The 12,013-nt window shown below is 39.4% G+C and overlaps 1 protein-coding gene and 1 non-coding gene across 2 annotated transcripts in view; one reads left to right on the top strand and one right to left on the bottom strand.

Moving 5' to 3' along the window:
- Positions 1–12,013, bottom strand: part of Adam10 (ADAM metallopeptidase domain 10) — a 108,018-nt gene that overhangs the window by 33,048 nt on the left and 62,957 nt on the right. The window contains exons 5-7 of the mRNA XM_033756250.1: positions 5,717–5,866; positions 3,689–3,781; positions 1,030–1,213 (exon numbers count right to left, since the gene is read on the bottom strand). Of these exons, the coding sequence (XP_033612141.1) occupies positions 1,030–1,213; positions 3,689–3,781; positions 5,717–5,866 (427 nt within the window). The remainder of the gene's footprint in view (positions 1–1,029; positions 1,214–3,688; positions 3,782–5,716; positions 5,867–12,013) is intronic.
- LOC117283393 lies at positions 8,169–8,275 on the top strand. Its single transcript, XR_004514370.1, has one exon. It is a non-coding gene; the product is annotated as a U6 spliceosomal RNA (small nuclear RNA).

Here is a 12,013-nt window from a genome sequence, read left to right on the forward strand (position 1 = left end):
AAGCATCAGAAGAAGGGAAAACAGATTCATATAGTTCCACAGCTCTACTTATCATTCAACTAATAAATCTGCTTCTCTCTAAACCAGGTGACTGAACTGATCATACTATAAGCGACACCTCTGTTACGTTCAGGGAAGAGGATGGTCCTACCTCAGGAAGCAGCTTGCAGGGCTAACATGGAGATCTCAGTAAAATGCGGGTCCAGGCAGTAGCTAATACCAGAGGAGCCATGGGTCTTGGGGCTCTTGCCAAAATCTCTTTTCAAAGAGCACATTCCTTTTTTTTTTGTTTTATTTTTGAGACAGGGTCTCGCTTAGTAGTTCAGGTTGGCCTGGAACCACTATCTATCCTAGGCTGGCCTTGTACTTGTGGCAATCCTCCTGCCTCAGCCTCCGTGTGCTAGGATTACAGGCATGAGTCACCATCCATGGCTAGCACTTTCCTTAGGTTAAAATAAAGACTAGAAATAAACTACTACAAAAGGCAGGTTTTCCCTCTACCTGCTGCTCCTCATCTCTGCTCTTTATCTCCCTGCACAACAGAAAAAAGTCCCCATTTTTGGGGGGCAGGGTACTGGAGACTGAACGTGGGACCCTGCGCTTATGAGGCAGGCGACAGAATCACTGAGCTAAATCCCCGGCCCTTTCCTTTTCCCCTTTTGACAAAACAAAAGCAGTTTTCCCCTTACAGCTTAGCCTCTATTATGAAAATTAGATATGTATTATTAGTTATATAAAATATGTATTTAATGGCATTTAACTTTTGTGGGGGAAAAAAGCCATAAAATTATTTCAGCTACTGAATATACCACAATGTGAAGATCTTTCCCTGTATTCATTTCAGAATAAAAAGCTGCTTCGTGTATTTTGCCATCTATATTATGCTTATGAATCTTGCATAACTCAAGTGATGTGAGTTAGGATTAGTGCACAACATTGGTTTCTCCTATACTTTGTACAACTCAGTCGTCCCTAAAAACTGCTTCTGTCTCAGGAACTGTTGAAGTTGAGAACAGTTAGATCAGCTACCTGAAGGTGCTCCAACCCAAGCCAGACCGAGAACCCCATCATCAAAGTCTCGGTCTGTGAAGACATAGGCCAAACAGTAGTCATCGTGATTCTGCTCAGAATTCAACTCCAGAAACTTCTCCACGCCAATATTTGGGAAACGGAAAGGATTTGAGGGATCCTTTTCGTCAGCAGTTGTATTGATCTAAAAATCCAAAACATTAAACAGTAAGTAACATTAGCAAATCTGAGTCGCCTCTTCCTGCACTGACTGGACAGGATGTTCAGGGCTGATGGAGAATCCAGCCTTGACAATGCGCTGGGGATGGTCCCACCACCCACACCATGAGCTGATCACAGAACCAGAAAAATAAATAAATGAAGGGCAGCTGCCTAAGATAGACCTCAGAACATCTAGTTTGTGGGTTTTTTTGGTTTTTGCAGAGCTGAGGATTGAATCCAGCGGCACTGTGCCACTGAACTACACCCCTAGCCTGTTTATTAAATTTATTTTTTATTTTGAGATAGAGGCTCACAAGTTGCCTTTTATGGGCCTTGAATTTGTGATCCTTCTGCCTCAGCCTCCCTCAGTGTTGAGATTATTAGCACATACCACTGGGCCAGGCTTCGATCAGGTTTATTCATTAACAACTAAAAACATTCAGTTGTAGTCAGTCATTTAATAAAAAAAAATTCAAAACAATCACATGTATATTATAAATAACCCATGATTAAAAACAGATAGGTCTCTACTACTGAATACAAAAATGGTATTTCCTGATACTTCTGTTATGCTGGCTATAAATTTTTTAAAAAGCATCTAAGTTTTAGTAACATATGTTAAATATATTATTAATAAATATTTACTGATAGAACATAAATTTTAAATAATTTAATGAATCATATACAACCTTCAAGAGATGAGATTCTTTTTTTTTTCTCATTGAGTTTATTGGTACATTTTAGGTATACAGTACAGTTACATTCATCACTGGGGTCTTGTACCTTTACATGGCAGGTCTTGGTCAACAGATGAGATTTAAACTACAGTTTTAAGCCAGGCATGGCGGCATACTCCCAACCACTCAGAAGGCTGAGGTGGGACTGCCTGGAGCTCAGGTCCATCCTGGGCTACACAGTGAATTCAAGGCTAGCCTGGACTACATACACAATGACACTGTGTATCCAAGAAAAGTAAAAAGTACAGCTTTAATTTCAATGAAGGCTATTTATATACGTGTATTTTTCTCATAATGCAAATCATTTTATTTTTTTTAAATGTGCTTCAGCCAGGTATGGTGGCACACACCTGTACTCCCAGCACTCGGAAAGCTGAGATAGGGTGAATCTCCTTGAGTTTGAGACCAGCCTGGTTACACAGTGCGCTCAAGGCTGGCCTGAACTATATACTAAGACTCTTGTCTCCACAATAAAAATAATAATTGTGCTTTACCAAAATGTGTTCAGGTGTTCTCTGCTTTCTACTTCATATTTTACTGCTCTGCTTACTGAACAGCCATACTTAAATTTTGACCTGCTACTTAGCACTTTTACCTGCTCACTTGAGGATTTACACTTTTCTCATAATATATGAGAGCAATTGACTGACTAAACAGAGTTCTTATGCTGTAAATCTACAAACTATATTTCAGAAGACAATCCAATTTAAGATTTAATTATACTGCCTTTAAAAGCAAGAGCTACTTGTAGCTGTGTTACTAAATATACTATCATTTTCTAGTATATACATTTATCTAGTCTACCATATTTTAAGAGAAACAAGAAAACATAAATATAAATAAACACTGGCAAATACTACTGTAACAGATTTTTTTTAACTCAGGTTGTATATCTAGTTTATAGTCTCAAAAAGCTGTACATGTACATTCAGAAAACCTGAAAAATTTTGAAACAATTAGCTCAATTTTGTAATTTAGTATTACAATTAGGTCAATTTTGTAATTTAGTATTTATTTATAACCTATAACAACAGTAAAACTAATGACCCCATAGTTCTGAATCAACACTTCTCAAAAGGTGTTTTGGAGTTTTGGGTGATAACACATGAAAAAAGATTCTGTGGTCAAAGCACTTTAGAAAAAAATGGTTTTCTTTCCTGAAAGAGTTTTTAAAACTTGATACAGGGCAGGGCTGGACATTTTGCTCAGTGGTTCCACCACATACTCGCAAGTGCAAGGACCTGAGTTCAAGCCCCAGGACCGGGGGGGGGGGGATTGATACGAACTTTCAAAAAAGATTATAGCGTGTTTTTCCAGCTTCCAATTTTAAACACTGAATCTATCTATCCTCTCTCTGCCCTGGAACCTTAAATGTGCCACAAGGCAAATCTCACACTGGGGAATAACAGAAGGGGAAAAGCCATGCCAAGTTTTCTATAAATTCCTGAGGAATGAGGGCTTTCCTAATGGAAAACAGTGCTACTTTATCATTATTTCAGTCCAAATTTAGGTCTTATAGATTCAATCCTTAAACTATAAACCCAAGTGCCCCTGTGTGTATACATGAGTAAAAGCCAAGAATAAATGTAAACAGTCACTAGATACAATGTAACTATTTAAATTACGTATTTATTGCATAGATGAAAAAGCAAGTCATTTTCTTTTGTAAGCATGGCCCTTTTTTCATTTCTTAATTATCTTTAACTATTGAAGGTCCTTACTCTTATGCGTTTCACCATGAAACTGATGTTTCGGATCCCGGAGAAGTCTGTGGTCTGGTAAATTGTATCAATTGCTTTAACATGACTGGATATCTAATCAATTGAAAAAGAGAGAACAATTTAGAGGCAATTTTAAAATATGAAAAAGATTAGGAACTTCCACTTCCAAAATCTAGAATTATATCCCACAATATTCAAATTTTTAAATATTACATCATATCCTGGACAGAAAAATAGCAAAGATTAGTGAGCTATGGCTGAGATATACTGTGTCTTTTCATACTCTTCTCTGTGTCTCTTTCAAAAACAAAAAAAACCCACTCTTGCTTTGGTCATATAAAAGCTGTTTCTCAATCCATCCTACAGTCACGGCCTGTGCCTTTTTGTACAAGCTTTTTATTTATCCTTAATGATTGATTTAATGACCCTCCCTGAAAATATCAGACTAAGGAGAGATGTAACAGTGCTGACTGGCCCGTTATAAATGCATGCTGTCTAACCTCAGCTGCCCTAACAATGCCGTACCAATTCACTGTTTCTACGCCTCTCGCAAGAGGGACAGTTCAGACACTTCTCTAAATATGTGTATCTTACACTTACTGAGTATTCACCTTGCCTTTCCCATCTTTTAAATTTCCCTTTTTTTCATATCGGGGATAGAAATTTCCCTACCTTTATCCATCTCTATCTTCCTCAAAATAAGTCCTCCTTAAAGTCTAACTTTTCTTTATTACTGACCCCAATCCTTACTGGATGTTCAAAAACATTGTTTTTCTCAGAAGTATTGAGGATATTCAAGAACATCTATGTCTTTCTCTTATATCTTACATTGTTACTCTACGGAGTTGTTTTCCTCTGCCTATAAACTTGCTCATGTATTCCCTATTTCCCCACAGGTCCCCCCAAATTCCATGTTATTTCTAAGCCATCATATCATCTGTCTCTCACATCTCTTGAAACCTTCACTGTTTCTTTTGCTAAGCTTCTGCTCATCAATAATCTTCTAGCAACTGAAAACTAATTTCTTCGATTTCTCCACAATGCATCTTCCCTTGAAACCTGCTTTCTCATGTCTCCCTCACTCACTATATACACTCCAGTGACTTCTCCTTGAATTTCACTCCTCCCACACTGTAACCATTCCCTTTGTTCCCTTCAACTCACTCTAAGTAGAAAGCTCAAGGCTAACCTTCCTCGAGTTCTAGTTCCATGTTGTCCAAAGGAACAAATCACTTGGCCTTTTTTCTCACTGAAAAAGGGTCTCACCATGTACTTCAGGCAGACCTTGAACTCACCTATGTAGGCATGTGGTTTTTACAGCCAGCTAAAACTAAGCTCATTTCCACCACCAAAATCCATCATTTACACTGGTGGTACTCTCATTCTCTTAGGTTCAAATCCTTTTAATCAAAAATGGATTCATGAAACTCTTTCAGGACATCCTCAAGGACATTTAGAAGGAGTATCCTCAAAAATGTAAACTTTCATAAGGACTGAGAAGACACAAGTGCAATTATGAGACTTAAAAAGCACTGAGCAAAGGAGAACACAGAACAGAGGTAGAATACTTCTGCTTAGAAGGATTGCCCTGTCCTTCTCCTCTTTGGGATCACAAATGAAAACTATTTTCAAAGGGATTCATGCTTGGCTAGCATTTAATCCCCAGCATCAGGCCCAAAGGCAAAACATAAAGGTAAGCTTCCGCGAGGGCATTTTCTTCAGAAAATCATTCTCCCACACCTCTTTTGGGGGAGGGATGCTGGAGATCGAACTCAGGACCTTTCATTTGTGAGGCAGCTGGTGGCACCACTGAGCTAAATCCCCAGCCCTGTACCTCTCCTTTGAATGAAATATCCTCACTGGTTTTTCAGTTATCTTTGCACTTACTACATGTGTTTCATCAATCACAACTGAAAATGCATTTTCCTTTTTTCCAAGTCATGTATACTCACTGACTTTAATTTTTGAAGGAAAATATAAGTATAATTCAACAACAGAAGAGCTAAAATGGTGCATGACCACACATACCTGGGCAATCACAGCTTCTCGTGTCCCATAGTACTTATAGAAGAGGTGATCAGTCTGAATATAAAGCTGACAAGTATTTCTTTCAGCTAGTGTCGTACGTTTTTTCCTCAGGAGTTCTGGACCATTAGGAGCATGCTCCTCTTGAGGTTTCTGTATATCAAAAAGAGTTATTTCTGATAATCATCATGCTTCAGTTTATAATTTTATAGGTAAGAATATATACAGTGAGCTGGGCATATCCACACAGTAAACAATTTCGTATTATGCGTGGTCATGCAATATAGGTTTTTCAATGCCATTAAAAACGTGTCTGAGTAGAACAGAGGCCACTAGAGGCTAGGGGAGGAGAGGGAATGACAGAGCGTGTCCACACAGCTGGATGAGGGAGGAGTAACTCTGCTGTTGTTCCTACATAGCACAACAGGGCACCTACAGTCTACAACCATTCCAAAATAACTGCAGGAGATGAGTTAAAGGTTTCCAACATAGAGAAAAGATACTTGAGGAGATGGAAAATGCTAAGTACCATGACTTGATCACTATATTGTGTACATGTATCAAATTTCAACACTGCACCCCCAAAATACGTATGTCAATTTAATTCCTCATAAACATCACCTTTGGTTACATAATATTCTTCATACAGATGACTAAATATATTTATTCAAGTAACTCCTTCACTTTTAAGCATTTTCAAAACATACCACTCAATATGTATTCATTTAATCTGAAGTAGATCTTAAAATACTTGGATACCGTCTTCTAGTTCATATCTAATGTCCTACAACCCAGTCCCGTCAAAAGTTATCTGGGCCAAGGATTTAGCTAAGTGGCAGCATGCCTGCCTCACAAATGCAACGTCATGAGTTCGATCCCCAGTACCAAAAAAAAAGAAAAGAAAAAGAAAACAAAGTTGTCTCCTAAATACTCGGGGGACCATTTTCTCTGGTTCTCTCACTCTAGCCCATCTTGATCTTCTCACCTGAACTCTCTGCTAAATAAGATGGAGCCTCCCAACTATTCTCCACACTGCAACTTTTCAAAATGCAAATTTGAATGTTTTACTCACCTGCATCAAATAATGCAATGAGAGGCCCAAAGAGAAAGCCTTAAATCCCTCACCTGCCCCACCAAGTCAGACTCGTCCAGCCCTCCTTGCCTGTCTAGCTTCTTCACAGAGGCCCTCCCACCTGGCAGACCCCAGCTCAGATTCTGTGTAGCCCCCTCACCTGCTCACACTGCCTCCCCTGATTGGCTGGTGTCCTCCTCAGCCTAGAGAAGGCCCATTCTCACCGTGGGACTCTGCGCTGTTCCTGATATAGTGCAACCTTGCATTTTGTTTCTGTCCCCAACCCACAACTACTAGAATGTAAGTTCTGAAGTACACTATCTCTGTGTTTACTCCACATTATATCACTCTCTCCTTACACCGAAGGAAACAGTAGGCACTCAATATTTATTTCTTTAAAGAATTGCCAGTGCTTTTGAATTAAAGCACTCAAACATTTGCCAACATCTAAAAACATCACTTTAAGTGAATTATGATTACAGTTATCATAGGACCTGTTAAATTTTAAGGCACCATTCCAGATTTATACTCTCACTTTATACCTTTCTTCTTTCTTGCCAAATCCCTTCCAAACAGAGGAGATAGATAAAATTTTACATTTCATTCCACAGAAAGGGGGACATGTGGGAGGTGAACATGTTCATCTGTTTCACTAGCAACCATTTTATTTTTCATTTATTTTTTGGTTGGGGATAGAACTCAGATCCTTGTGCTTGCAAGGCAGGTGGTGGAACCACTGAGCTAAACCCTCTGGCCCCACAACAATTTTATTATTTATATTTGCCCCATAACATCATGTGCCTTCCTCACAAGTGCAAGGTACACACAGTACCTTTTTTTTTTAATTTCATGTTACACATGGGCACCACTACTGCTGAGAAAGCTGGTTCCACAGGCTAAATAGCCCAACATTTGAAAACAATAGTGTATCTGGAGGAAATGTCCCCTATACAGCTTTCATAGGATTTTGCTCAGGATTTTTATTCAGATGGTTTCAAGGTTTCAGTCATTAGTTTGTAAATGACTAAAATACTGAGGAACACTTCAAGTGCGCATTTCTGTGTCAAAATCATATTTACACTTATGTCATCTTATACTAACGGAGTTCTCTGTAAATCTAGCTACCATTACAATTGTAAAGACAAGATTTTCCACTCCATAAAAAAACTCTGAATGTTTTAATGGGAAAACAATTTTTAAAGTTTTAAATTAGAAGTTTTGCTTTTTGTTTTGTTTTGTTTTTTGAGACAGGGTCTCACTATTTAGCCAGGCTGGCCTTGAACTCACTGCAATCCTCCTGCCTTAGCCCCTGAGTCCTGGGATTAAAAGACTGTGCTAGGTGTGGCAAGGGACTAGACACTGCCTCCAAAAACAGTTAATCTTGTGCTCACTTTGGCAGCACATATATTAAAATTGAAACGATACAGAGAAGATGAGCATGGCCCCTGTGCAAGGATGACATGCAAATTCGTGAAGCGTTCCATATTTGGGGGGGGTACCGGGGATTGAACTCAGGTCCCTGTGCTTGCAAGGCAGGCCACTAAACCGCTGAGCTAAATCCCCGGCACCATATTTTTATATATAAAAAAATAGTCAATTTTAAAGGAGAAGTAGAGAAATTAACCACCGTCCATTATCAAGTGGTTCAGATGTTCCCTACCTTTTTTGGGTGTGTTTTGTTTTACAATACTGAGGGCTGAACTCAGAGCCTTTGCACTAAGCTACCTTCTTATCCCTTTTTTTAAAATTTAATTTAATTTATTGGTACATTCTAGGTAGACAGTACAGTTACATTCATTACTGGGATCTTGTACCTTTACATGCCAGGTCTTGGATCCCTTTTTTAAATGACTGTTTAAATATGTTTTCTTTTTCTTAAAATTTTGAGTCAGGCCTCCCTAAGTTGCCCAGGTTAGGCTCAAACTTGCAATCCTCCTGGCTCACCCTCCCAGATGGGTTTTAGTTTGTCTATTCTGAAAGTAGACCAAAATCTCCCAACATGTGGTTTTATTATTACTTCTTTTTGTTTTCCCAAATTTTGCTTTTGTTTTTGTTTTTTTGGTACTGGGCCTTGAACTCGGGACCCTTGTGCTTGCGAGGTAGACAGCAGCACCACTGAGCTAAATCCCCAGCCCTTGCTTTTTGTATTTTGAGGTTATGGTATGACAGACAAATCTAGACTGCTATTACATGGTGGGGAACTGAACCTTTTATCATTACAATGTAGTGACTTATATAAAGCTTTATTCTTAAACTCTACTTTGATATTAATAGTCATGATTTTCACTGGAGTAAGCAAATATTATTACCATGTACCCTTTACTTTCAACCTTTCTAGAGCCTTGTATTTTAGAACACTTTCTGCAAAAGAATTTACGTTGTTTTTTGTTAAATCCAATCTAGTGATCTTTACATTTCAATTAGTAATTTAATCCAACTACCTTCAATGTAACTACAGATATGACTTTAAATTGAAGCTTTTTTCATTTGTCCTACATTATTCTTCCTCTTTCTCTAAAATTTATTTTGCTTTTATTATTCCATTCTTTCCCTTGTATTAACTTTTCTTTTTCTCTTTTTAAGATAGGTTCTTGTTTCATTGACCAGGTTGGTCTAAAACTCATGGGCTCAAGTGATACTCCTGTCTCAGCCTCCAGAACAGATGAGACTACAGGCATATACTACCACACCCAGTTTACTAGCCTTTTAGTTATATACTTACTAACTTTTTTGGAAGTTAACCTTGTGAAACAACATAATCCTTAACTTAACCAATGTCAAATATAAATTAGAACTTCTGCCTGTTCAGAAAAAGTGCAGAAACTTCAGTACATTCATTAATTACACTTCCCTCCTTCCCAATTTCTCTCCCTTTATATACATGTATACAATCTGTGGATGTACAGCCCTGTAAGTGAATGTTATCAATTCATAATGTACACATGCATGTGTATCCCCAGTCAGTATTCGCTCAGGATTATTTAGCATGTGTCCTCGCTCCGATCCTGCACTCACAAGCTGCCCCTGAAGTGATACTTTCTCACAGTACGAACCCTGAGTCTGCAGGCTGCATTTCTGTCTGGAATGACCCTGACCACAGCGCTGGAGGGCAGCCCTTCCACTTTCTGCACAGCCCCCGCCTTGAGGTCCCAGGGCGTCTGGTGAGGAAGGAAGTGCCGCTGTCGCCCTTGCTTCCTTGAAAGTGACTGCATCTTTACACGGTTGCTTTTAAGGTTGTATCTTTGGATTTCAGGCTTTTGCATGTATGTGCTACAGTGTAATTTTTCATCCATTTGTCATGCTCTACATAAGAGCTTACGAAATTTGTTGTTTGATGCCTTCTGCCATATTTTGAAAATTTCCAGACACTATCTGTCTTTATCTGACTCTTACGTTTTTCTCTTTCTGGGATTGTGTGTGTGTGTGTGTGTGTGTGTGTGTGTGTGTGTGTTAGACTCTCTTATATCAGCTACATCTCTTATGCTCGCTTCTGTATTTTCCATCTTGTTTCTCAGCAATTTGAACTCTTTTCTTATGTCATATTACCCAGAACTACATCCTTCAAATTCTTAATTTGTTACATTTTTCAATTCTAAAGTTCCATAAGGTTCTGTCACTGATTTTCCATCTGACTTCAGAAGTGGTTGTACACTTGAATGTGTTAAAGCCGCACCTGAGGACTTCTGCTGCCTTCCTGTTATTCCGTCGCAGGTGAGGTTCACGCATTTACTGGTTACCTGAACTGAGTGTCAGACACGGCACTGGCCCTCCACGTCCACAGCTCTGCATCAGTGGATTCAACAACAACCAGTATTTTTTTTTTTTTTACAAAAGCTCCATCTGTACTAAACATATACAGATTTTTTTCTTGATGTTATTTTCTAACCTATGTATAACAACATTTGGATGGCACTTACATTGTGTCGGAATTCTGTATAACCTGGAGATGAGTAACAGTACAGGGAAGACAGTGAGCATGTTATATACAAGTCCTAGGCCGTTTTATAGACGGGACTCGAACACCCACGAGTTCCGGTGTCCACAGGGTGCCAAATGCAGCAGGTGCACTGGGAGGCATCAGATGACGGTGCCTTCCTCCAAAGACTGCCCTTTACTCTGGCAGCTAGGCGTGGCCAACTCATGGCCCTGGACCTCTCAATCCAGTCAGAACCGAGAGGATGGCGTGTGGGACACCCCCCACCCCTTTTTTTCTTTCTCTCCTTTTGCAGCAAAGGGATTGAAAACCCAGGAACTTTCCACTGACCTACATATCCCCAGTCCTTTTTCCCACTAAACTGCCAAATTGCCCAGGCTGGGCTCAAACTTGCAATCCCCCCCCACCAGACTCCTAGGGATTACAGATGTGGGCCACCACACTTGGCTGAAACTTGAATCCCTGCAAGGGAAGGTTAGACACCTTCTGAGTCACCTTCACCCTGAGGATCAGGCTTTCAAGCCCCAGCATAGCTTTTCCTGCAGGCCCCAACAGTACTCCCACCCTGAGCCTTATGCGTCTGGACAGTGCTGCTTGCCTCAGTCTTGGGTGTTTCCCCCGGGAACGGGACATACGCACTGGAGAAAGGAAGCTCAAATGCCTTTCTAGTGCACTTCTCCTGAGACCTTGGCTCCACAGCTCTTCGGTCTTGTTATCTTCCCAATGCTGTCGAGCAGATACACGCACTTGCAAACATAAATAGCATTTTCCAAAAATTTGTATTGTGAGGCCAACCTGGTTTTTATGAGTTGTTCTCAGAATGCTCTTCTACTTTTTAAACACAATTTTCCTTTTATGCACTGCAAGTATTTCTCAAAATTTGTATCACGTGCACTTCAGCATGCTTCCAATTTTCCATTTATTAATCTTTTTGTCAAAGATTGTCTTATTCAGCTGGGTGTAGTGGTGCACACCTGTAATCCCAGCACTTGGGAGGCTGAGGCAGGAGAATAGCCAAGAGTTCGAGCCCAGCCAGAACTACAAAGTGAGGTCTAGGCCAGACAAAATTACAAAGCAAAACCCTGTCCCAAAAAACAAAAACAAAAAGATTGTCTTATTCAACATGATTTTCTACCTCAAAATACAAAATATTTTTAATGTCTAATTTTTATAAAGTGTTTTCTCAAATGTTTTACTCTTTCAGTTTTAATTTTTTATTTTTGCAGTACTGGGGATTGAAACATGGCCCTTTGCATATCCCCAATCATTTTTTAAAATTTTGAGACAGGGTCTC

Source organism: Fukomys damarensis, unplaced genomic scaffold (genome assembly GCF_012274545.1).
Source record: "Fukomys damarensis isolate Sample0158 unplaced genomic scaffold, DMR_v1.0_HiC HiC_scaffold_25, whole genome shotgun sequence".
In the NCBI taxonomy this organism is placed as follows: Eukaryota; Metazoa; Chordata; class Mammalia; order Rodentia; family Bathyergidae; genus Fukomys; species Fukomys damarensis.